The following is a 26762-nucleotide window of genomic DNA, read 5'->3' as shown; positions in this document are numbered from 1 at the left end:
ATACTTATCTTGTTTTCAAGATTAAAAAAAGAAGCTCCCACAAAGGAACAAGAACCTGTGTCTAAGGTAAAGTTTGTTTTACTTTATACCTTAAAGGTTTATACATTTGAAAGTATTATTGGTATGATATAAAAATTTTTTTCAATTTCAGCATGCATACATCAACAATATTTGGGATGTTGTGAGGAAGAAAAAAATCGAGATTTAAAATTTTCCTTAGATATAAAAATATCTAGCCCTAAGTAAAATTTTAAGGTGTTCTTGTTTTGACAAAGACATCTTATATTTCACTTGCCTGTTATTTAGTTCAACTAGTGAGTAATGGAGATAAATTTATGAATTAAAAATCCCCAAATCAGTAAAACCTCAATCACTTGGCACACTGGAAAAATTAGTCTTTCCAGGTTTAATTTTCTGGGATATTTTAACTGTCAAAAGGTTAAACTAATTTTTAAAATAGAAATATTTTGAATGTATCTTAAATATGTTTTAAACAAGTACTCTGAATGCAAAACTCAGAATTATCATATAAATGTTATTTACCGGACAGTCTAATAGATGTGTGTGGAAATAGTTTTGCTCAACTACTTGCTTTCTTGATGTCAATTTATGTTGATATTACTTAATGATTGTTTGCCTCTTTCTGAGTGTAATGAAGTGAGGTAGATTTGGCATTTATCTTTTGAATACTTTGTCTTGAATGGTGCATAATATAACTGAAACCCAGGCAGAAGTATCAGCCTTCTTCCAAGCAGCTTTCTTTTGTACCATAGAAAGTTTTCTTTTGTTTAAAAATTTTTTAACGACAAATTTCTTTAACAGATGCAGGTTTTTTAATTTTTTAATCTATTTCTTCTCGAGGGAGTTTTGGTAGTTTGTAGTTTTTTTGAGGAATGGGTTCGTTTTACCTAATATGTTGAACTCTAATCTTATGTATATTGAGAAAGTTGCTTATAGTATCCCTTATTGTCTTTGTAATCTTTGGAATCTGCAGTGATATCCCCTCTCATTCATGATATTGACAATTTGTGTGTTTTTTCTATTCTTATTGTATATTTTAATTTTAAATATGTTGTAAATACACAGAATGCAGTATTACAGTTTTTACTTTAGACAGTTTTTTTTAGGGCAATTAAAAACTTTAAAATTAGCTTTATATTTACCTTTATTTTTACCATTTCCTATGCTCTTCATTTCTTTATGTAGTCTTCATTTCTGTTTATCACATTTACATTAAAAATTCTGGCCAGGGATATAATGGAGCAAATGTTTCGGGTTTATACAGGGGTATACAAGCCACTGTTTGCCCCCAAAATAATTATGCCAAATTTGTTCCTTGTTTAACTCATCATAATTTAACAGGAGAAAATGCTTCATTCTGTGAATTTAAATATGATCAACTTTTTTAGTATTGTACAAAGGATATATATTTTAGGGGTAGGGGAATTCAGTGAGCAAATGGGATATTCTTGTCTGGTCTAAAAATGACATTAAAATCACATATAGTTACCTTATGGGCATCAAGATAAATGCAGTTGAGACACTTTGCACACAAATTAAAGATGATTATCAAATATTAAAAGATATAATATCAAATGACAAAATACATTATGCTGAAATTGAAAGCATATTGGTACAAATAGATTACAAAGTGTTATGCAGATTATCTGTATGGATATTTTGAGCCAAGTGGAAGAAGCTAAAGCTTTACAATCAGTAAACATGACTACATATAAAGCTACACACTTAATAAAAGGTCTATCCCTTTGCTTACAACAATTGAAGGTAATTTTGAAAGTGTATTTGATGAACATAAAACTTGAGCAAGAGATACACATATTCTTCTCAAATTTTAAAATAAATGAAAAAAGTAAACAAATGAGAAATGCATGAGTCACTGGGTGAAGAGTATTGATAATTATGAGGGCAGTGCTTATTAAATAGAAATTAAGATTATAAATGCCCTAATTTCATATTTTATATAGATATATAAAAAATTCAGTGAAATGTTTTCAGATTTAGAATTTCTAAACTGGAGAAAAGTTGTTTTGTATAAATATATCTGATTTACAAAGACGAGCCACTAAGTTTGCACTTAAATATTCTGACGATTTAAATTCTATAGAAATTCTATATGAAATAGTTTAAAGCAGCATTTGATATCAGTAACATACAATCAAGTTTGTGTTTGGGTCTTCTAAACCTTCTTAACATATTTTGCTTAGTGCAGTCTTAAACAGATTTGGATATGGTATTAAAAAATTTTAAACAATTCCAGCCACAGTGGAATCCTGCAAATGAAGCTTAACTGTAAACTGAAGTTAATATAACTTTTTTTATGATTGTCACTTGTTCAAGAGAAATTGTACATGACAGTTTGCTCATTTGAAAACAAAATAAGAAAAGAATTAGATTTGAAAATGTACTGTTGATGCATTTGCTTCCATTAGCCAGGAGAATAAAATAATACTGTTTGGCATAAGCAAAATCTTTAAGTTTAAGCTAATGTGAGTTTAATTCTCCTACTTTTAAATTTTTCAATATTTTTCTGACTAACATTCTAGAAAAAAAAATTTTTAAATACACAAAAACAGGCTGGGCACAATGGCACACACCTGTAATCCCATCACTTTGGAGACAGAGGTGGGAGGATTGCTTAAGTCTAGGAGTTAGAGACCAGCCTGGGAAACAAAATGAGACCCTGTTGCTAAAAACAAAAAACAAAACAAAAACACATCACACACAAAGCAAAACTTATAGGGGCATTCATTTTTTCTTTTGCCTCAGGCTTCAATATGCCTTGGTATAGCACTGATTGCAGAATAGTTACATCAAAATTTTTGAGACTGTTATGCTGAGCCAGAAAGTACCCCATGATTTCTTTTTTTTAAATTTAATTTAATTTAATTTTTTATTATTATTATACTTGAAGTTTTAGGGTACATGTGCACAATGTGCAGGTTATTTACATATGTATACATATGCCATGCTGGTGCGCTGCACCCACCAAGTTGTCATCTAGCATTAGGTATATCTCCCAGTGCTATCCCTCCCCCCTCCCCCCACCGCACAACAGTCCCCAGAGTGTGATATTCCCCTTCCTGTGTCCATGTGTTCTCATTGTTCAGTTCTCACCTATGAGTGAGAATATGCAGTGTTTGGTTTTTTGTTCTTGCGATAGTTTACTGAGAATGATGATTTCCAATTTCATCCATGTCCCTACAAAGGACATGAACTCATCATTATTTATGGCTGCATAGTATTCCATGGGTGTATATGTGCCACATTTTCTTAATCCAGTCTATCATTGTTGGACATTTGGATTTCTTTTCCTTTTCTATACCTTATGTTATTTTTCTGGAGTTAAAAATGTGTATCTTTTTTACTCGTTTGTTTAGTTTTCTGTGCACCTAATGCTGTATTTTTTTCTAATGTTGCAATTTCTGTCTCTAATATTTGGAAATAGTTTTTCCAGTGTTCACACACATAAAAAAAAAATTGTTGGGGAGTGAAGGGGTCTGAAGATCTCCTCCCGGACTTCCTGCCTCAACTTCAACTAGTTGCTCTCTAAGCCTGTGCTTAGTTCTGTTATGTCAAGATTATCCTTTGCCACTCTCTTGTATTGGATGTCCTGTTTGCTGAACCATGAATTAGTCCTCATTTCTTGGCTTACTCATCATTTTGATGAATTGTGTCCTCTACTAGCTTCCTCAGAAGGTGTGCATCTTTTTTCAGTTTTTGCATATCTAAAAATATACAAATGATAGTTTGGCTGAAGTACATAAAAACAATTCCCATGCAGTTTTTAAAATGTTGTTTTTACTGTCTTCTTATATCCAGTATTTGTATTAAGTCTAATGCATGTCTTGCTCCAGTTTCTTGGTATTTAGGTTACTTTTCTTCTTTTTGGAAACTTTAGTGATTATCTCTGTCACTGGTGTTTTGAAATTGCATGATATGTTCACCCATCCTTTTTTCATTCATTGCATGAGGCATCTGACAAACCTTTGGAGTTTGGAGATTTCTGTTTGGGAGAAGTTTTCTTGTTTTATTTCTGTGGTAAATGCTAGCTTTTATTTTCTGTGTTCTCCTATTTTTAAGAAACTCCTATTGTTCTGACATTGAGCCTCCTGCATCAACTCTTTTTTTTTTTTTTTTTTTAGCTCATTTAATTGTATGTTATGTTCTTTCTGGCCTTTTATCTTTTTGTTTTTTTGTTTCAATCTTTTTAAATAATTTTCTTAACTTAATTACTTATTTTAGTTGCCATATTTGTAATTTTGAAGAGCTCTGTAACTTTTTATTTGTTCTTTAGTTCTCTTTTTTACAGTTTTTGTTACTGTTTAATGGATATAATAACATATACCTCTTTGGAGATATTAAATATTTTATATATACTTTTTTCTTTTGTACCCAGCAATGTATCTGATGTCTGCAAGCCCCTTTCTTTATTCCTTTTTGTTTATTTTGGTACTTTTCATGTTAAGGTGTATATTTTGTTGTGTGGTGATCCTTACCCGCCCATACATAATTAAAGAATGAGGCTAAAATAATCATTGAAAACCGTATGTGTTTGAATGGAGACAGGGCTATCTTGCATAGCCATTCAGGTTGAACACTGCAGAACTCCTGCGGATACTATTTAAATATATCCTTTGTAGTCTCAAAAATTACTGATGTTTACCATATTAGAAATTGAAATAATGATATTTAAAAACTATTGTCAAAAATAAAAATAATAAATATATGTTAACATAAATAACATTTTTTCTGAAAAATAACTATTTTCCAAAGCAACAGAAATTTAGTGAGAAAGAATGGCTTGATTTTACACTTTTGCATATTTCTTTAATGTCAAGCTTAGTAGAAAAAAATTGGATTCTCATGTTTCTGAATCCAATCTGTTGTGATATATTCTTTTGGTTGAAATGTATGAAGAATACCCAGCCTCACCCAGTACTTTAATAATCTTTTCCAATAATTGTGATTATTCTCCTTTGATACTACACCAAAAGTGGAAGTTTTCTTGCTTGTTGCACTGTGGAATCTAACTCCGTATCACTGACTTTTTTTGCTTTGTTACATCAAAATCTGTTTGTCTGTTTTACATTTTGAATGGATCTTTTATCCATGCCTAATTTTGTAATGTCATGCATTGGTCATTTGGAACATATTGGCCCTCTAAGTGCCCTGGATCTTCCAAATGTTGAAATATTTCATTATATAATATCAAGCACTCACAGTAAATATTAGCATTAATCTAATCAGCGGTGGGTAGGAGTTTTTGCTTGATTTTATTACTGGAAATGAATACTGTCAGTTGTTTTCCTTGATATGACAGGCTCACTTTGTTAATTTTTCAAAAAGAAAAAATCTACTGAAACTCAAGTCTAAATATTCATAGTTTGACAGTCATTCTTTAAAATAAAAATGATCCTGTTCTATGAAAAAAATGTGGTTAAGTACAACTCACAACTCAATCACAGACTCAAATATTTTCAGTAGGCAATGGTTGTGTCTTATGCATACTTTCTTTGCATTTTGTCACACAAAATATTAAAAAGATATGAGCTCAAAGATTGAGATTTAATAAAGTTTTTTTTTTTAATTTGTCTCGATGTGGTGTGAAGAATACAATGTGTATGGTGGTGAAGAATGCAATGACTACTAGTACAGGTTGGGTTTGGTGCTACTGCCTTGATTTATATTAATTTGCCACCATTTTTACACACTACTGTTTGTATGCCAAGAGTTGTGACTTCAGATGCCTCCTGAAAGTGGCTTGGATTCCCCAGGTGTCCATATATCATACTTTGGGAACGGATGATATGAATTACAATGTGTTGCCCTCTGGATTTGTCCACTGTACTGTGTGCGCAATCTGCATGAAAATTGCGTAGACTTCAGTGTGGGAAAATTAGGTGCTGAACTGACTGATTCTTTGTTGAGGAGGATGGTCTCAACATCATTATGGAGAGGCCAGGTGTGGTGGCTCATGTCTGTAATCCCAACACTTTGGGAAGCTAATGCAGGAGGATCCCTTGAGGCTAGGAGTTTGAGACCAGCCTGGGCAACACTGGAGACTTCGTCTCTACAAAAAAAAAATGTTTTTAACTAGCCAGTCATGGTGAACACATACTGTGTAGTCCTAGCTACTCAGGAGACTGAGGTGAGAGGATTGCTTGAGCTCAGGAGTTCGAGGTTGCAGTTGAGCTATGATCGTGCCACTACATTCCAGCCTTGGTGACAGAGTGAGATCTTGTCTCTTAAAAAAATAAAATTCATTCTGGAATATTTTTTCTTTGGGGTTGATCATTTTCTCCAGAGAGAAATCTAGCTTCTAGCTGAGGGTGCTAGGTTGGGGAGTGAGTTCTCTGGCTGTTGGCATTCTGGAAGCCAGGCAGGGAGAGGGATTGTTAAGTACGTGGACTTTTACTAAAACTTTGTTTTCTCAGTATCTCATGCCTGCCTTTTGCTTTTCCTGGTGTTCATAAGTCTAGACTATCTCTACTTCAGAAAGTTAACTTTTAGGCTGGGCACGGTGGCTCACTCCTGTAATCCCAGCACTTTGGGAGGCCGAGGTGGGCAGATCATTTGAGGTCAGGAATTCACAACCAGACTGACAAACATGGTGAAACCCCATCTCTACTAAAAATAAAAAAAATTAGCTGGGCATGGTGGAACATGCCTGTAATCCCAGCACTTTGGGAGGCCGAGGTGGGTGGATCACCTGAGGTCAGGAGTTTGAGACCAGCTTGGCTAACATGGTGAAACCCCATCTCTACTAAAAATACAAAAATTAGCCGGGCATGGTGGTGGGTACCTGTAATCCCAGCTACTCAGGGACCTGAGACAGGAGAATCGCTTGAACCTGGGAGGTGGGAGGTTGTAGTGAGCTGAGATCATACCACTGCACTCCATCCTAGGTGACAGAGCTAGACTCTGTCAAAAAAAAAAAAAAAAAAGGGAAGGAAGGAAGTTAAGTTTTAGCCTCTTTGGTAAGGGAAGGGATAAGTGCCTGTTGTGTAAGTTGCGGGGAAGGAGCATTTAGATTTCCCAGCAATGCTTTGTTTTTATGTACTAAATAGTAGACTGACCACCTGCAAATACCAGGTGTTTTTGGTTCTCTGGGCAAATTGATCTCTTCTCCTTGCACTCCTCCACTGCAGACATTGATTGTAACTTCCTCCATACTGCTTAAATCAGTAGCCACTCTTCCAATGACTTTCCTATTTCTAAACATTTGGTGAAATCTGTTTAGCAATTAGTATACTTCGGTGTTTTCTTCATCTTTATGAGTAAAAATATTTTATTTCTTTGCCCTTGTTTTAGCAGGGTTTTGAGATGGTGAGTAGATGAGTGTGTGTGATTAATACACCATTATCAATTTCACAGGCTTGAGTACATCTACCATAGTGGTTAAGAGGTAGATATAGATTTGAATCTGTACTACTTATTGTGGTATTGCCTTGGTTCTTTACCAGTTATTGTGGTATTGCCTTGGGTTCCCACTCAAGTCTTATTTCTCATGTATTAAAATAGTGTTTATAAAATCTAATATGTAGATTAAATGAGATAGTGAATGTAAAGTTCTTAATATACTGCTTCATGCATCATATGTACTCCATAGCTGGTAATTGTTACAAGTTGTTAGGTTGGCCTATGGTTTACTGTGGTTTTACACTTTTCTTTCTTCCCTGTAAAACATTTGAAATAAGTACAATATTTCTTACTTTGTGTACTGTTTCATGTTTTTGGTTTGACAGTGGAAGGGTTACCGTGACTCAATATGAAATCATAAATTCAGAAATGTTTTATCTAAATATCTGTGCTTAATATATTTATATAAAATACTATGGATGCATCTTGTTATTCAAATTCAAGTTGTGTTTTACTAGTTTTCTATTTAAGTAATTGTAATTATGAGCCACATTTGAAATAGAGGTTACGAAAAGCAGATATTGACATGAGTGGGTAAATGCTTTTTTACCTTGAATCAGAAACTTTTGGTACACTGAAACTTTTATAGGTTTAAAAACATTTTTAAAACCTGCATATAATTGTGGAGTATTCTAATTACATTTTATATTTAATAATTTATTTTTCTATTTCTTTGTTATATTAAGTTGCACACTTGTTTCTTTTATCCAGAGAGTTTAGTATAATAAAAATAGTTTTCTTTAAGATTAACTGTGAATGTAAAAGAAAAGTATTATTAATTATTTCAGGAAATTGCAAGACCTAACATGGCTGAAAGAGAAACAGAAACATCAAATTCTGAAAGGTAAATATAAGGAAAAACTGAATTTCATAAAATTCAAGTATACAAAATAACACTTGAGCTGCATTATTTCACAGTTAACTGGCAAAGGACTATTTAAATTTTTGTATATAGTGCTATTTTCTGTAATGGCTCTTAATTAAAATAAAACTTAAAAACTTTAATCCAAGAAAAATATTCTCTATATCCTTTGTTTTTAAATCTTTTAAACATATAGAGTATATTTTATGTTGTTAAATTTTTGAAAAACTACTTACTAGCGAGTAAAATGTTGGCAGATTTTCTTTGCCCCTATTAAATGAAAACATTTACAAGATGCTACGTGTTACTGGACAGGAACAGTTATTGCAAATAGGTAATCTTAAGATTTTTTTAAAGTATTTTCAAAAAGCTATAAGACTACTTATATGGTAGGATCACAATAGTTTCAAAATTCAGGGATTGGCTTTTAAAATTTTCATACTTTGGTAGAATGTTAAAGAACACAAGCTGTTTCACAGTCTTTTAGCAGAAGAGAATCTGAACATTCCAATTAGAATTTTATTCCAAAGAAGGGTAATTTTATTTTGCCTTTTAAGTAATTTCACCCATTTATATCTGTATGCTGTATATTTTACTGTAGGTTGCCTGTTAGTCTGTTGAGATTAATTTTTTGTCCCTAAAAGCAAGTTATGGATTAAGTTCCTATGAAGGTGTTTCTTATACTTCAATAGTAAAGTTATCTCGCCCTTTCTTCACCTTGAATTTTTTGTAAGTTCTTGGGGGAATGTTAACAAAAAATCAACTAAGGAGTTAGAAAATGTGGACTAGTCATCTCTGTATTATTTAACATTTTCTGTAAATTGTAGTTAGTGCATTATGATCTGAACAAAACTAAGAATTATACAAATTTGAAATGAGGAAAAAAATAATAATTTTTTCCATATGTAATTGACCAGTTAAGATCCAAAAAATGAGTTAAGTGATTCAATTAATGAGAGTATTGATTAAAGTAACCTGGTATAAAAATCAGAATCTTTCTAATCTACCACTAACGTATGATTACAAAATATAGTGGACAAACTCACTCAATCATAATGTAACAAAAATGATACAAATAATTGATCACAGCCAGTTGCAGAGTTCTTTGTTCCTTCTCCACTCCCACTGATTCACTTGACTAGCCTTAAAAATATCTATATCTATATATAGAGAGAGAAATGGGCAGGATCCAAATGAAGAAAAGCAAAATTTTCCATGATAAAAAATAATATATTAACTACATGATAGACTATTTTACAAATTAAATTACGAATTTAATAAACATGGGATTTGTTTCGGAAACTGACAAACTTAAAAAAAGATTTATATTTTTCTCACTATTAATACCATAATGTATTTAATCATTCCTTTCTTGTTGGATAACATACTAGGTTTTTGGTTGGGTGCTGTGGCTCATGCCTGTGATCCCAGCACTTTGGGAGGCCGAGGCAGGTGGATCACGAGGTCAGGAGTTCGAGACCAGCCTGACCAACATGGTGAAACCCCGTCTCTACTAAAAATATAAAAATTAGCCGGGCTTGGTGGCACGTGCCTGTAATCCCAGCTACTCGGGAGGCTGAGGCAGGAGAATCACTTGAATCCGGGAGGCAGAGGTTGCAGTGAGCCGAGATCATGCCACTGCACTCCACCCTGGGCGTCACAGTGAGACTGTCCCAAAAAAACAAAAAAAAAGATAAAAAGATATTAGATTTTTTGTATTCACTATTTTAAATGTTGTTTTAATGAGCATCCTTGGTAAGTATCTTTTACATTTTAAAAGTATGAAATTTATCGGGAAGAGTTGTAGATTGTAGGTGATTTGTTTAGTTCTAAAGTATATTGTTACTCAATAATTGTTGAAACTGGGTGCTACTGGTTTAGGAATAGTCTAAAGACAAATCAGTAGAACAAAACAAATAGCAGAGAAATAGCCTTATATAAATAATAATTTAGTAAATAATAAATTATCTTTTGGAAATGTTGCTAGGATATTTGTGCAATTCATTGGAATATGTCTAAATGTCAGATTAAGTGTAAGAAATAAGGTATATGTAATCATTAAATTTATTTTCATAAAATAAGCATCCTTAGTTAGATCTAGATAATGGACTGGTGATCTTCTTAGAAATCTTGTTTCTCATATTTTGTGATTCACTAGATAGTTTCTGTTAACACATCAGGGCCAGAATAAACACACAGAAGCACACACATATGTATGTGTACAAACATGCACACACTCTCAGATGTGTATGTATGTTATATATTTACATATAGTTTTTCAGGCATGTGTTTATTTTTTTTAAATTGGGCTATTAAAAATTAGAGAAATATGTTTGAATGCTTATCTGATTTTATGTATGGAAAGACATTCTAAACATAAGAAGCTATTTAAATCGTAAAGGAGACTGGGCATGGTGGCTCACACCTGTAATCCCAGCCCTTTGGGAGCCAAGGCAAGAGGATTGCTTGAGCGCAGGAGACCAGCCTGGGCAACATGGCAAGACATTGTCTCTATGAAAAATAAAAAAAAATAGCTGGGCTTGGTGGTGTGCGCCAATATTCCTAGCTACTTGGGAGGCTGAGGTGGGAGGATTGCTTGAGCCCAGGAGGTCAAAGCTGCAGTGAGACATTTGCACCACTGTGTTCCTGTCTGGGTGACAGAGCAAGACCCTGTCTCAAAAAAAAAAAAAAAAAAAAAATCATAAAAAAAATAGATTTTTTTCCAAATTTTTTTTTTTTTAGGTACTTTTACAAGTTAATAAAAATACGTAAATTTGAACTAGAAACAGGCAAGAGATATGAACAGATGAAAATAATGACAGCCAGGACTAAAACTAGTTGATAGACATCTTTTAGTATGTGATTCCAGAGTTTCTCAGAATCTTGCCTAAGAAAACGGCCTCCTTCTAAATTTTACTGCCATAGCAAGGATTGGGAACTTGGACTTGTTTTCCTTTTTGGTGGGCAAATGTACCTTGACTTTTTATTTTTTAGAGCATGTCTTTATTTTGATAGTGTTCAAAAACATTGCTTTCTGAAGAAATACATAATAAATGACTTTATTTTTCAGTAAACAAGATAAAGCTGCTTCTTCAGAAGAAAAAAATGGATGTAATGCAAATTCATTTGAAGGCTCATCAACAACAAAAAGTGAAGAAAGCATAACGGTTTCAGATAAGGAAAATGAAACCTGTCTTGCAGACCAGGAAACTGGCTCAAAAAACATCTTCAGTTGTGATTCAAATATTGGTGCAGATAAAGTGGAAAAGAAGAAACAAATACAACACATTTGTCAGGAAATGGAGTTGAAGATGTGCCAAAGTTCAGAAAACATAATCTTATCTGATCAGATTAAAGATCACAACTCCAGTGAAGCCAGATTTTCTTCAAAGAATATTAAGGATTTGCGATTAGCATCAGATAATGTAAGCATTGATCAGTTTTTGAGAAAAAGAGATGAACCTGAATCTGTTAGTTCTGATGTTAGCGAGCAAGGCAGTATTCATTTGGAACCTCTGACTCCATCCGAGGTACTTGAGTATGAAGCCACAGAGATTCTTCAGAAAGGTAGTGGTGATTCTTCAGCCAAGACTGATGAAGTAGTGTCTCATCAAACAGATGACATTCCTGGAGGAAATAACCCTAGCACAACAGAGGCAACAGTAGACCTGGAAGATGAAAAAGAAAGAAGTTGAAATTAGTCATTTTAAGTTTCAGTGTACCAACGATAAGGGCATTTGGAACAGTGCTATCAGGTGAGCTCAGTGGTGCTGTTGTAGGTTCAGAAATGGAAATATGTAAGGGAGGTCACACATACACTTTACCTGTATGTTCAACCTATGTTATCAAACAAATCAATTCACCAATAATAGCATGATTAGTAGGGATTCCCAAAAAGTTTTTAAAAACACGAACAGGATTTTAATGATAATTAAATTTGCAGTGGAAAGGTCTCATTTAATGGTTTTCAAGGAAATGGGATTTGCTTGCTGACATGAATTGATGATATTAGTAATATTTATAAAGCCTTTCAAACTTCCATCAATCGTAAGCTAAAAATCTTTATTACCTGTATATCCTTTTCAGTTAACTGAGAGGAAGGGATTTGGAAACCATGTACTTTTGGGGAGTAATGGATGTAAAACAATGGCTGATTGGCATTGTTAACGAAGGCTTTATTTATGAGGATGATGCTGGTAAATGGAGCATGCTTAGAGTACTAAACTGATCTAATGAGAATTTGGAAGAACATAAACTTAATTTTGGATTTAATATAACATTCCAGTCAGACGCATGTAAACAGAATATTTGAATCTTTGTACCTCCATACAAGTGTTAGCCTGCCAGGCTGTAAGCTTACCTTAATTAAACTTTCAGTGAAAGTGGAATTATTAAGATATAAATTTATATTTGTGCTTTTTGTCAGTGTGTAAGCTGTGTAGAAATTCTTTGATGTATTAGTTGTATTAATGTAAAGTAGAAACCCATTGTTGAAACTCCTGTAGCTATTATGCTTTTAATATTGTTTTAATGATCTTCTTTAGAAATAGGCCCATAAAAATGGTCTGGAAGCCAAACCAAAGTATGGTATAATATAGATATTGTAAAGCAGTAAACTGAAAACATGTCTTGGCATGTATTCAGCCATGTTTAAGTGACTTTTCTGTAATTGTAAAATAAAAACTTCAAATGGGACCTAAAACAGTGATGTAAAAGAACTGGTTTTGGAAATTTAGCCTAATTTATCTATAAGATGGCTGCTAAATTGATTTTTCAGTTTTTTTTATCATCTAGAATATAATAGATATAGAAATGAATAATATGAAGAACAGTAGTTTGCTTTGAAATACTAATAAACTTTTATTTAAAATGCTTCATTTTTACTTCTTAAAATGTGCTTTGGATTCTTAAATTTTGTTTCACTGAATGTTCAATGTTTTAAATGGCGATTAAAACTCTGCTGTATATAGTAGTTTTTGAGTAAATATTTGCAATAAAAATCTGTCCCCGAATAATTCTATTTTTCCAATCACTGCTTGATTCAGATTACCTTTGGTGCCTTTAGAAATTATATACTTGTTCAAGAAATTTAATATCAGTGTTAGTAGTGAGGATTCCATTCTACATTCTTTAACTGCTGATACATTATTTTAAATTAGGACTTAAAGTACAGGGGACAATATTGGTAATATTTGTGAGAATAGATTTGCTTTATAAATTCTTTTACTTCAAGAGAAATAGAATTTAATATTATACATTTCTATCTGCTCAACAATTTAAAGAGGCTAAATAGGCAAAATATATTATGAATTATTTTGAGTATTTTGGGGAGGAGAGCTAATATTTTTATCTTTCCTGCTCCCAAGAAAAGATAGGGAGAGAAGGAGCCGTTAGCTGTCATCCTTCATCTTGTTAAAATGTAATTCTGTATCATGGAAGATTTTTGGAATAATATAAACCTTAGAAGAGCAGGGTTAGGAAAAACGCCTGTCTCTATAAGGACCACTTTGTGAGTCTCATTCAGTCTGTTGCCACATTATCACATTATGACACCATAATCCCTTTGGAGCTTTGCTACATCAGCCACCATATACCTTTTGAGTAGTGGTATTCAAAGTTAGCAGGTCAATGAACTGTTTGTACCTTTATACTATGAGAAAAGGAACCTATACTGGACTGTAAGTGCTTCACTGAGAAATTCTGGCAATGAAAAAAATAGCTGAATTAAGAATTGTACTTGGTACCATAGCTGGTTTACATTCTCTCTCAATCTCCTTATCTCCAATCAGGAACAACCAATCCAGGTATGCAAACCAAACCTTTGGTAGCAGCGCTTTAGAGCAGTGGTTAGGAAACTTTCTCTACAGGGCCAGACAGTAAATAATTGTGGGCCATGTAGTACAGTTACCCAACTCTGCCTTGTATCATGAAAGCCACTGTAGATGATACGTAAATTATGAACCTGTTTGTGTTCCAGTAAAACTGTATTTACAAAAATAGGATGTTGGCTGGATTTGGCCCATGGACTATAGTTTGCCTACTCCTGCTTTGTAGTGCTTAAACTCCTTTGATAAGAATATGAAAGCCAGTGATGCACTCTAGTGACTGCCTAAGAACTATCAGGACGCCTTAGTATGTTATAGTTCCCTGTTAAAACAACAGGATTATGATGGATTATAAGTGCAGTTTAATAACATCAAGAATCATTATATTTATTTTGTAGGATGCACTGTTAATTTATATTGAAAATCTGAATATCATATTTATTTGTTATTTCTTCCCCTTTCCATCTCTTCAGTGTTTTAAGGAAGAAACTATAAATTTTTTTCACCCCATGAATTTTTAAAGAACTATTCTAAACATTTGTTAAAAGAAACTGACAAGATGTGAGTCACTTTATTTTGGTTAGAAGTAAAAAGATAAGGAAACCAAATATCTGGGCAATTATTTGCCTAGGGTTACAAAGCCTAGATTTGAACCCAGTTTGATCTGATTCTTAAGTTATTGTTTTTCCATTATATCTAGTTCCTAGCATTTATATTAAACATTTCCTTTTAAAATATTTCTTTTTTTGCAAATAATCCTCCTATGGATGATACTAATTGTAATTATAACATCTTCAAGAAATGAGATATGTTGCGTGAAATTACTTTTGTAGTTAGCTCTAGCTAACTTTTATTTGCTTGTTAAATGCATATGGAATCAAAGACTTCTTAACCTAAAGAAAGGGGACTTTTCCTCAAGAGAAGGAGTTGTGAATCATTTTTATTAATAGGCAAGATAGTATATCATGTAAAGATATACTTTATAAAATATTGAAGTTTTAATATCGTTACATTTTTGTAGGCTTCTGTTAGGTCATTGTTTGACTTCATGGTTGACAAGACTACTCTTTGTACTATCTCTAATGAAATAGGAAGTTTGTATGCACTAGAAGAGGATTACAAGTGTTTTATTTTTACTAGACTATTATAACTCTAAGACTTGTTTACTCAGCTAAGAAGTGAAACACTTGATTTACCTATTTCTAAACTTAAGAGGAAAAACAATTATCTTTTAAGTACAGTTATGTGCCACATAATGACGTACCCCATGTATGATGGTGGTCCAACAAGATTAAAATGAAGCTGAAAAATTACTCTTGCCTGGTGACATCTTGATGATGCTGACCCCATGTAGGCCTACGCTAATGTGTGTGTGTCTTAGTTTTTTTAAAAAAAGTTTAAGAAGTAAAAAAAAATTTTTTTTGTTTAATAGTAAAAAAAGGTTACAGAATAGGATATAAAGAATTTTTGTACAGCTGTAAAATGTTTGTGTTGTTAGTGAAACATTACCACAAAAGAGTCAAGTAAAAGGCCGGGCATAGTGGCTCACGCTTGTGGTCCTAGCACTTTGGGAAGCCGAGATGGCCAGATCGCTTAAGCCCAGGAGTTTGAGACCAGCCAGGAAAATGTGGTGAGACTGCATCTCTGCAAAAAAATAATAAAAAAAAAAATTAGTTAGGCATGGTAGCACTTGCCTGTGGTCCCAGCTACACAGGACGCTGAGGTGGGAGGATCACTTGAGCCTGGGAGTTCAAGGCTGCAGTGAGCCATGATCAAGCCACTGTACTCCAGCCTGAAGGACAGAGCAAGACCCTGTGTCAAGAGTCAAGTAAAAAGATTTAAAATATATAAAGTAAAAAAGTTATTGTATGCTAGGGTTTATTATTGAAGAAAAACATTTTTAAATTTAGCCCAAGTATACAGTATTGATAAAGTCTACAGTAGTGTACAGTAATGTCCCAGGCCTTCACAGTCACCATTCACTGACTCATCAAGAGCAACTTCCAGACCTGCAAGCTCCGTTGATAATAAGTACTCATAGGTGTACAATTTTTATCTTTATACTTTGTTTTTACTGTATATTTTCTATGTTTAGATACACAAACACCATCGTGTTATACTTGCTTACAGTATTTAGTACAGTAACATGCTGCCCAGGTTCGCAACCTAGGAGCAATAGACTATGCCATATAGCCTAGGGGTATAGTAGGCAATACCATCTAGGTTTGTGTAAGACCACTCTATGATGTTCACACAACGCTGAAATCGCCTAACAACGCACTTCTCAGAATAGATCCCTATCATTAAGCGATGCATAACTATTTTTTTGACTGATGCACATCTGCAGATCAATGTAGACAAAATGAATAGGTTTTCGAAAGCCATGACAATATTTAATTTTCAACTTAAAAGCTGCAAATTAAGGGATACACTCAGATCATTTGTGAGGAACTAAACACATCTGTAGCAACAACTATAACATCTTTAAGAAATGAGATATGTTGGGTGAAATTACTTTTATAGTTAGCTCTAGCTAACTTTTAATTGCTTGTTAAAAGTACTGTAAAATTGCCTTCATTTTAAAAAAATATATTGCACATAATTTGGTCTTCATTGATGGCACAGTGTGCCATTATTATGAAGATTATTGGGCCACACTTTAAGGGAAGCTGTAGCTGCAGAAGTTAATGGCTTGAAAGATAGTTGATCACAGAAGTTACCTTGGATTTTGGTTTCTGGAAAATGCCCCAGGTACATCTAGGATCATTAGACTTTACCAAAAACAGAATAGAAAAATTGACTGTATTGCTGATCCATTCCAACATCTTTTTTAAAATGACTTTTCTCCCCTAAATATTAAAGTAAAGCATGCTGTTTGTGGAGATTTGGAGAAGTATAAAGTATGGTTTTAAACTTTTTTTTTTTTGAGATGGAGTTTTTGCTTTTGTTGCCCAGGCTGGAGTGCAATGGCGTGATCTCGGCTCACCGCAACCCCTGCCTCCCGGGTTCAAGCAATTCTCCTGCCTCAGCCTCCCGAGTAGCTGGGATTACAGGCATGTGCCACCACGCCTGGCTAATTTTGTAGTTTTAGTAGAGACTGGGTTTCTCTATGTTGGTCAGCCTGGTCTCAAACTCCCAACCTCAGGTGATCCACCTGCCTTGGCTTCTCAAAGTGCTGGGATTACAGGCGTGAGCCACCATGCTGGGCCAGTTTTAAATTTTGAAAATATTTCATCTTTATCCGGTGCCTTAAAAACATTTTTTTTTTTCTTGAGATGGAGTCTTGCTCTGTTACCCAGGCTGGGGTGCAGTGGTGCAATCTCAGCTCACTGCAACCTCTGCCCCTCAGGTTCAAGCAATTCTCGTGTCTCAGCCTCCCAAGTAGCTGGGATTACAGGTGCCTGCCACCACGCCCGGCTAATTTTTGTATTTTTGATAGAGACGGGGGTTTTGCCATGTCGGCCAGGCTGGTTTTTAACTCCCGATCTCAAGTGATCCACCTGCCTCGGCCTCCCAAAGTGCTGGGATTACAGGCGTGAGCCACCACGCCCGGCCTCCACTTCCTTAAAAAAATTTTGGTTCTCTATATTAGGGGTTAGCAGACTATGACCCACAGTTGACCACCTATTTTTATAAACAAAATATTAGAACAGCCATACCATTTAATTACATATTGTCTCTTGTTACTTTTGCACTGCAACAGCACAGTTATATAAGACAGAGACCATGTAGTAGCTCACAAGCCTAAGTTATGTACAATCTGGCCCTTTAAGAAAAAGTTTGCCACCTCTTACTTTATATTTTCATATAGTCCATATCATACCTTTATAACCATTCTTTAATTTTCATTATTGTAAACATTACAGTGGGACTTAGTTTATAAGTTTGGTTCACATTTCTTACTATTTCCTGTTCTAGAATTACAAGTCTGCAATTTTTTGAAGATTATTCAGTTTTTTAGTTAAAAAATATCACTTTTTTTAAGAGACTCTCTTTGTTGCCCAGGCTGGAGTTCAGTGGCATGATCTCGGCTCACTGCAACTTCTGCCTCCCGGGCTATAGCAATTCTGCCTCAGCCTCCCGAGTAGCTGGGACTACAGGCGCACGCTGCCACACCTCGCTAATTTTTTGTATTTTAGTAGAGAGAGGGTTTCACTGTGTTGCCCAGGCTGGTCTCGAACTCCTGAGCTCGGGCAATCCACCACCTCGGCCTCCCAAAGTGCTAGGATTACAGGCGAGAGCCACCGCACCCAGCCTTTCTGTTTTTTTTTTTTTTTTTTCTTTTGAGACAGAGTTTCACTCTTGCTGTCCAGGCTGGAGTGCAATGGCATGATCTCGGCTCACTGCAACCTCCGCCTCCCAGGTTCAAGCAATTCTCCTGTCTCAGCCTCCTGAGTAGCTAGGATTACAGGTGCCCACCACCATGCCTGGCTAATTTTTGTATTTTTTAGTAGAGACGGGGTTTCACCATGTTGGCCAGACTGGTCCTGAACTCCTGACCTCAGGTAATGCACCCGCCTTGGGCTTCCAAAGTGCTAGGATTACAGGCGTGAGCCACCACGCCCAGCCAAAATATCCATTATTATATTAACATACTCTTTATAGAAAAATAGTAAAACAATACTTAAGTTTGTAAGGTAAAAATGGAAAATTCTCTTACCACAATACTAGCGGAAAGCTTCTTGTCCTGGCATAAACTTACTAAGACTTGATGTTTTCATCTGGATTTTTTTTCTTCAACTCTTCAAAGTCAGTTTTATTTATTAATTTTTAAAAACCTAATGTGATTTTCATTCCTACGATTCACCAAATATTTCTAGTGCGTGTGGCCATGTAACTAGTTCCTGGCCAGCGCACTGTGAGTGAAAGTGGCTTCTGGTTTGGAGCATATAATTGTTGATGGGAAACTCTTTAGAATTTTTTTTCCTTTGTTGTAGTGCCTTGTCATATTTGAGATGGTGATTGCTCCATCAGGCTGGGTTACTGAGGGACTACTATGAACAGAGCCTCCCTGTTTATTCAGATGGGCACATGAGAGAGAATGAGTATTTTTGTTTTAAGCCTCTATAGTTAGGGAATTTCTGTTTCTGCAACATAACCTGGCCTATCTTGATCAATACAGTCATGAATCCTGGAAGTGGAGTGCTACCATGAAAAAAAAATCAAACTTAAACTATTACAGTGGCTTAGGTGACAGATGGTGTGGCTACATGAGGTGATCCATGTTCTGATGCGCAAGGTTTGGTAAACTATTGCCTGTAATACTTGGAAGACATATAATATTCTTAATAAACTTGTATCTCTATCAGAAGACTTCGGATAACAGAATGTTAACAGCATGTTTTGATTACTGTATTAGCTGCATTTGACAAGATTTTTTTTTTGTTTAGACGGACTCTCGCTCTGTCGCTCAGGCTGGAGTGCAGTGGCGTGATCTCGGCTCACTGCAACCTCTGCCTCCTGGGTTCAAGTGATTCTCCTGCCCCAGCCTCCTGAGTAGCTGGGACTACAGGTATCCATCACCATGCCCAGCTAATTTTTTTTTTTTTTTTTTTTTTGTATTTTTAGTAGAGATGGGGTTTCACCATGTTGGCCAGGCTGCTCTCAAACTCCTGACCTCAGGTGATCCACTCGCCTTGGCCTCCCGAAGTGCTGGGATTGCAGGTATGAGCCACCACGCCCGGCCTGACAATGTATTTTAAGAAAGAAATTAACTCAGCTGAGAAATGAGGAAAGGTAGGATTGCAAATGAGAACAAAAGAGAACACAGGAACTCTAGAAATTCAGATATATGGAAGGCTGGAGAGGCAACAACTTCTTACCTCCAACCATTAAAAGAAGGCCTTTAAGCAACAGAATTTAATTAAATAAAGAATATGGCCATTACAGTACTTGTTAAAACTTTTTTTTTTTTTTGAGACCGAGTCTCACTCTGTTGCCCAGGCTGGAGTGCAGTGGCGCGGTCTCTGCTCACTACAAGCTCCGCACCCCCGGTTTCATGCCATTCTCGTGCCTCAGCCTCCCGAGTAGCTGGGACTACAGGCGCGCCACCACGCCCAGCTGATGTTTTTGTATTTTTAGTAGAGACGGGGTTTCACAGTGTTCGCCAGGATGGTCTCGATCTCCTGACCTCGTGATCCGCCCGCCTTGGCCTCCCAAAGTGCTGGAACTACAGGCGTGAGCCACTGTGCCCGGCCTTAAACTTTTAACTAGATTAAAGAGAGGTCCCATAGTGTTTCTATATGAGAACTCCTAACAGCATATTTTGGGAAATTTATATATTTTCTGAATTTCAAGACAAATCAGTCAAGAAATTGTTGAGACGGAGAAAAGTATTGTAACTCTCCTGTTAGAATTAAAGCTTAGTAATCAACTTAGAGCCATTATCCTTTGAAGGAATTCATTGAAGTCAAGCTCAAAAGCAAGAGCAGGGAATGCTGACGGTGGAGTTCAAGGATAAGGTCAACATTTCCCGGAACCAGAACAGGAGCACTTAGAAGGAAAGTGGTCACAATCGAATCACTTGGTCTTACTTGTAGCCATTGCCATGTTGTAAGTATGTGTTCATGCCCCATCTACTGCGGAGGGTTAGTCATTCTTGTAAATATAATAAATATCCATAGGTTTATGTAGATAGTATACTTTATACGAATCCTATCAATGGTGTTCCAAGAAATAGCACAACGTAGGAGCAAAATAAGCCCTTAAATTGGCAATTTTGACAGTGCGTCTGTGTAATGCTTTAACCTTGCCAAGAGATCCAAATGTTACGTATTTCAAATACTACTAAATCAATTTGTTGGCACTTCCCAGTGTTCTACTGTTCTTTGCAAATACTTTAACAAGAAATGCAAAGAAAAGAAGACGTGAATGTTATGGAACATTTTAAAAAGAAATCAGAAATGGATCTAAACTCTAAATTAGCAAAAGCAGTATCAGTTTCAACAGCAAGATCAAAATCAGGGCAGACAAAATACTTTCATCATTAAAAAAAGTAAGAGGCCAGTCATGGTTTTTGAACTTGACTCATATCAATGCCAAATAAAAGAAATTTTTATATCTGAAACATTCGTAACCAAATAAAGATAAAGACTATTGTGTAGGGCAATTAATGCTTTATGTGCTTTAAATTTTTCTTTTGGGAATAACTTTTAAACAAATATTTGTAGTCTTCCAGTTTTTAAAATGATTTTTTATTTCACATTTATGTTACTGTTTCCTTCATTTCTGTTGTCAATATATCAGGTAGAAATAATGATATTAAAATGTATCGTCTTGTCACAGTATATTGGCTCATAGTAATAAATCACATTTTAATTTTTTAAGCAAAAAATTTCTGAAACATTTGGTATAACTACTACAGAAAAATTATTCCATATTTATTAAGGTTACTCACAATTATTTAAAAATACATTAAGTATAATGTTATGAAAACTACAGAATGGTGATTCTGTATAATTTGGGAATTCCTGAGAATTTTCAGAAATTTTGATTCCTCATTCTCACATCCCAAATATTAGTATGTCAGGAATTGGGAAATACTAATGACCAATATATCTTTTCAGTTAGACAAAATGGCTTAGGAAGCAGGTACTAAAGGGTCAGACTTCCACCAATGCCTGATGGTCTCAAGGTACTTCCTGTCAAGTGTGGGAGGAGCTGGGGGAGACCTATCTTTAGAAATTGTGGTGTGCCTCTTGGCTCACTGCTGACTCGAATCATATAAACAAAAAACAAACTTTTTGAGAGAACTGTACCATTAAAGGAAACATGGGCCTGGATTAAAAGTTTATGACTGTTTGAGACCCGTTGGCCCCCAAATTTCTATAGGAAGCAGCAGAGTGAGAAAGCTCCTTGGATCCCAAATAGGACATATTCCTTAATGTCTGCCTCAAATGTGGCCAAGAAGGATAAAGGTAAGAGATAGGACCTCCTGGATGATAGGATCAAGAGCTTTGGACACCAATGAATTGGGGATCACCTCCCGAGGAACACAATCAGGCTTGAATCAGGAATTTGTGCACCCCCATTGTAGAGGAAATCATAGCAGAGAATTGCTTTGGCCCACTAACTGCTTTTATGTCTCCCATCTTTACCTTTCTGAATAGAAGTGTTTATCACAGTTTTTCTCTTTTTCAATCTTGTATGTGTAGGGTATGAACAACTTTTTAGTTCATTGATTAACAGATCAAGAGGAGACTAGGGCACACCATCTACTGATTTAGAGACTAGAAGGAGATAGTGGATTTTGAGTTTGATGCCATCGATGCCAACAGGACTTTCAGTGCCACTTTTGATGCCATTTGATGGCAATGGGACTTTGGAGTTATCTCTCTTTAGAAGAGATAATGTTTTGGCTGTAGTCATAGGGCTATCTGCCATATAATAGTGGTTCTCCCTAGAGAACCAGACACTGCAGGATTACACTTTCCTCATGGTTGAGTGGGACCATCTGTCTGGTTTTGGATTGTGACCTGTGGGCAAATACGACATGTCACTTCTAAACTGAAGCATTAAATTACTGATTTGAGACCCTCTAGATTTTTGTCTCTCCTCTGATTTGTTTGCTGGTGATGTTTGAGATGGTTGCTCTGTCATCTGAGTTACTATAATGAACAGAAAAATCACCGGACTTTTAGAATGAATGAGAACCTTGTCAACGGATTCAAATGTTTATAGCTGCAATTTCAAGAACTTTTGTTTTGAGATTATATGCAGACAAGTTTAGTTTATTTTTATACTGAATTGAACCTTATTATTTTCTGGTGAATTGAGCCTTAGATTGATAGCAGATTAAGTCTATCAGTCAGGATAGGTTAGAATGACATTGTAATAATCCTCCAAATCCCAATAACTAAAAGCAACAAAAATTTATTTCTCATTCATTCTAAAATTTTTCATGCCAGTGCCTAAGGACCCATCTCAGATTTTCTAACTTTTTTGATCTATCTCAGCAGTTCCTATCTTTTACTAATGCAAGCTATCCTCTGGCATAGTAATTTTACCATTAGTCCCTGTAGAGATTTTTCAAAAATCATCTTATTGCATAACTTTAAAAATAGTTTTAGGACTTTCACTTCTCTCCAATTTGGAGTAATAAGGACTGGATTTACCCTCCCACCTGAAACAAAAAACAAAAAACCTGAAACAATGGTGTTAAAGTTAGTAACAGCAGGAATGAAGGACAGTGATCCATGACAGACAGAAAACAAATGAAGTGAGTTCTATGATTACCTCAGCTTACTGCTTTGAGTTTCCGAGTCATAGCACAGGAAATAGGAACTGAGGCAAAGTCAAGAGAGACCTTGAGTTGAGGAGGAAGAACTGAGGGCACAGAGAGACTCAGGAAGTGAGAGTTCTTAGGACCACGTTACAGAGAGGAGAGAGTTGCATGGACAGATTTGCAGTATTCAGCAGAGTACTAGGTTGTGTGTCAGGAAACTACCAAAGGCTGGGAAAAGAACAATCAGAGGTGTAGGAGGAACAATGCTTGGCACTTTAAACAGGACGAGAAACAGTGCATTCCCACTAGCCAGAATGAAAACCTTATATTTATGGGGCATGGGTGGAGAACTCAAGAAGGTTTGCCTCAGTAGTATGGGAATAATTAACCCTAGACTGAGTACTGCCCTGTACCCAACAAACAAATGATGAAAACAAATCTGCAAAGGTCAAGTAATTTCTAAGTAAATGTACTGTGTCCCAGAATAAAATTCAAGGTATACAGAAATATAAAAATATTGAATATCCACAAAGGTAAAATTAACCGTATCTGGCATCCAATCAAAGATTAGCAGGCCTACACAGAGGCAGGAAAACATGACCATAATGAGGAAAATCACCAGTCAGAATGAACAGATATCAGAATTAGCAGGGGGAACATTAGAATAATTAATATAACTGCTGTATCTTCCAAAAGTTAAGAAGTTGGCCAGGCACAGTGGCTCACACCCGTAATCCCAGCACTTTGGGAAGCCAATGAGGGAGGATCACTTGAGCCCAGGAGTTCAAGACCAGCCTGCCCACCATGGTGAGACCCCATCGCTCCAACAACAACAACAAAAAAAGCCTGACTTGGTGGTGTGCACCTGTGGTCTCAGCTATTTGGGAGGCTGAGGTGGGAGGATTGCTTGAGCCTGAGAGGTCAAGGTTGCAGTGAGCCATGATCGTACTGCTGCATTCCAGGTTGGCTGATAGAGTAAGACCCCGTCTCCAAAAAAAAAGAAAAAAACAAAGTTAAGAAATGATTTTTAGAAGACCCAAATTGAACTTTCAGGGATGAGAACTACAATGTCTGGGATAAAAATTATGCTGATGAGATTAATGGCAGATTAGATATAGCAGAAGAAAAGATCAGTGAATTTGAAGACATAGAAATAGAAATTATCCAAGATGAAACACAGAGGAAAAAAGAAATTTCAAAATTTATTTAAAAAAGGAAAAGAAAAGATCATCAGTGGACACCTTCAAGAATTATAATATTTTCCAAACCTGAAAATGATCAACTCATAGATCCAAGAAGCTCAATGAACCCCAAGCACAAGACACATGAAGAAAACTACACAAAGGCAACATAAATTGCTCAAAACAAGTAATAAAATCTTAAAAGCTATCAGATAAAAAAAAGACATGTACATTTTGAGGAAAAAAGATAAGGATGTCATCAGATTTCCTTAAAAGTACTGAGAGAAAAAAACTGTTAACCTAGAATTGTATTCCCAGCAAAAATGTCTTTGAAAAACAAAGGTACAGTTACTCGGGAGGCTGAGGTGGGATGATTGCTTAAAGCAATCAGTTTGAAGCTGTAAAGAGCTATGACCATGTCTGTGGAGAGCCACTGCACTCCAGGAGGGGCAACATGGCAATATCTTGCCCCTTAAAACAACTTTTTTTTTTAATTGGAAAAAAGTCAAATACTTTTTCAGAATTTTTCGGCACAGACCTGCACTGCAAGAAATGCTGAAAGAAGGCCTGTGGACAAAAGGTATATATCTGAGAACAAATTATTTACCTGTATTTAAATTTTCTATGGCCTGACAGATTTTTCTTTCTCTCCTTGATCTATCAGTTACTGAGAGAAATGTTTTAAAATTCCTCACTGTGGTGGTAGATTTGTCCATTTATAGCGGTGATTTCATGAACTTTTGTTTTAATTTGAGATTATATTATATGCAAACAAGTTATTTTTCTGGTGAGTTGAGCCTTATTAATGGTGACCATGCGTAATGTTTATTTTGTTTGAGACAGCCATACAAGCTTTCTTTGGTTAGTATTTGCATGATATATATTTTCCACTACTATACTTTCAACCTTTCTGTAGTATATACATAGATTTTAAAAATACAGTCAGATAATCTTTGTCTTTTAATTACAGTATTTAGTCCACTATGTTTATAGTAATGGTAAATTGTGAACATTCTGTTTATTCTGCATTCTATTTTTATTTTCTTTCTTGCTCTCTTTTGAAGTATCACTTTTCTCATCTTATTTTAATATTCTGCTGGTTTTGGAGTTATATACAGACAGTACTCGGCTTATGATGGTTTGACTTAGTATTTTTCAACTTTACAATGGTGCAAAAAAATATACATTCAGCAGAAACCATACTTGTGAGTACCCATACAACCATTCTGTTTTTCATTTTCAATACAGTATTCAATAAATTACATGAGATATTTAACACTTTATTATAAAACAAATGTTAGATGATTTTTCCCAACTTCAGGCTCATATAAGCATTTTGAGCATGTTTAAAGTACGCTAAGCTAAGCTACGATGTTTGGTAGGTTAGGTATATTTAATGCATTTTCAAATTATGATATTTTAAACTTTCAATGGGTCTATTTTGACACAACCCCATCATAAGTCCAGGAGCATCTGTACTTTATACTGTTTTCTAAAATTTTATTTTAATCTTTTAGTGGGTACTCTCCAGGAATTTACACCATGTATCCTAAATTTATTAAAGTCTATAATTAATCATATTTACCCTTTTCCCAAACAGGAACCCAAAAATACTTAAATTCCACTTGAGACCATATACTCCTTTCTAAAAGGTGGCCTCTGCTACTCAGTTCTAGCCCAAGACTGCCCATCAAAAATGCGGGCTCAGAATGGGATATTACATCTTTTGTGTCGAGGAATTTATCCATTTCTTCTAGATTTTCTAGTTTATTTGCGTAGAGGTGTTTGTAGGATTCTCTGATGGTAGTTTTATTTCTGTGGGATCAGTGGTGATATCCCCTTTATCATTTTTTATTGTGTCTATTTGATTCTTCTCTCTTTTCTTCTTTATTAGTCTTGCTAGCGGTCTATCAATTTTGTTGATCCTTTCAAAAAACCAGCTCCTGGATTCATTGATTTTTTGAAGGGTTTTTTGTGTCTCTATTTCCTTCAGTTCTGCTCTGATTTTAGTTATTTCTTGCCTTCTTCTAGCTTTTGAATGTGTTTGCTCTTGCTTTTCTAGTTCTTTTAATTGTGATGTTAGGGTGTCAATTTTGGATCTTTCCTGCTTTCTCTTGTGGGCATTTAGTGCTATAAATTTCCCTCTACACACTGCTTTAAATATGTCCCAGAGGTTCTGGTATGTTGTGTCTTTGTTCTCGTTGGTTTCAAAGAACATCTTTATTTCTGCC

At 35.2% G+C, this 26762-nt stretch overlaps 1 protein-coding gene across 7 annotated transcripts in view; it reads left to right on the top strand.

Moving 5' to 3' along the window:
* The window catches only part of ZNF280D (zinc finger protein 280D), a 102562-nt gene extending 89245 nt beyond the window's left edge, over nt 1-13317 (top strand). For 6 of the 7 annotated variants that reach the window (XM_054531543.2, XM_054531547.1, XM_054531545.2 and 3 more), the window contains 3 exons: nt 21-66; nt 8229-8284; nt 11373-13317. In XM_054531543.2, the coding sequence (XP_054387518.2) occupies nt 21-66; nt 8229-8284; nt 11373-11997 (727 nt within the window). In that variant the 3' untranslated portion in view covers nt 11998-13317. Of the gene's footprint in view, nt 1-20; nt 67-8228; nt 8285-11372 lie in introns of those variants that run through there. The other variant, XM_054531550.2, reaches the window with a different exon arrangement.
* Nucleotides 13318-26762: the final 13445 nt, after the last annotated feature.

The sequence above is a fragment of the Pongo abelii genome, chromosome 16 (assembly GCF_028885655.2).
Source record: "Pongo abelii isolate AG06213 chromosome 16, NHGRI_mPonAbe1-v2.0_pri, whole genome shotgun sequence".
NCBI lineage: Eukaryota > Metazoa > Chordata > Mammalia > Primates > Hominidae > Pongo > Pongo abelii.
This window is presented reverse-complemented; position numbering and strand designations above follow the sequence as displayed.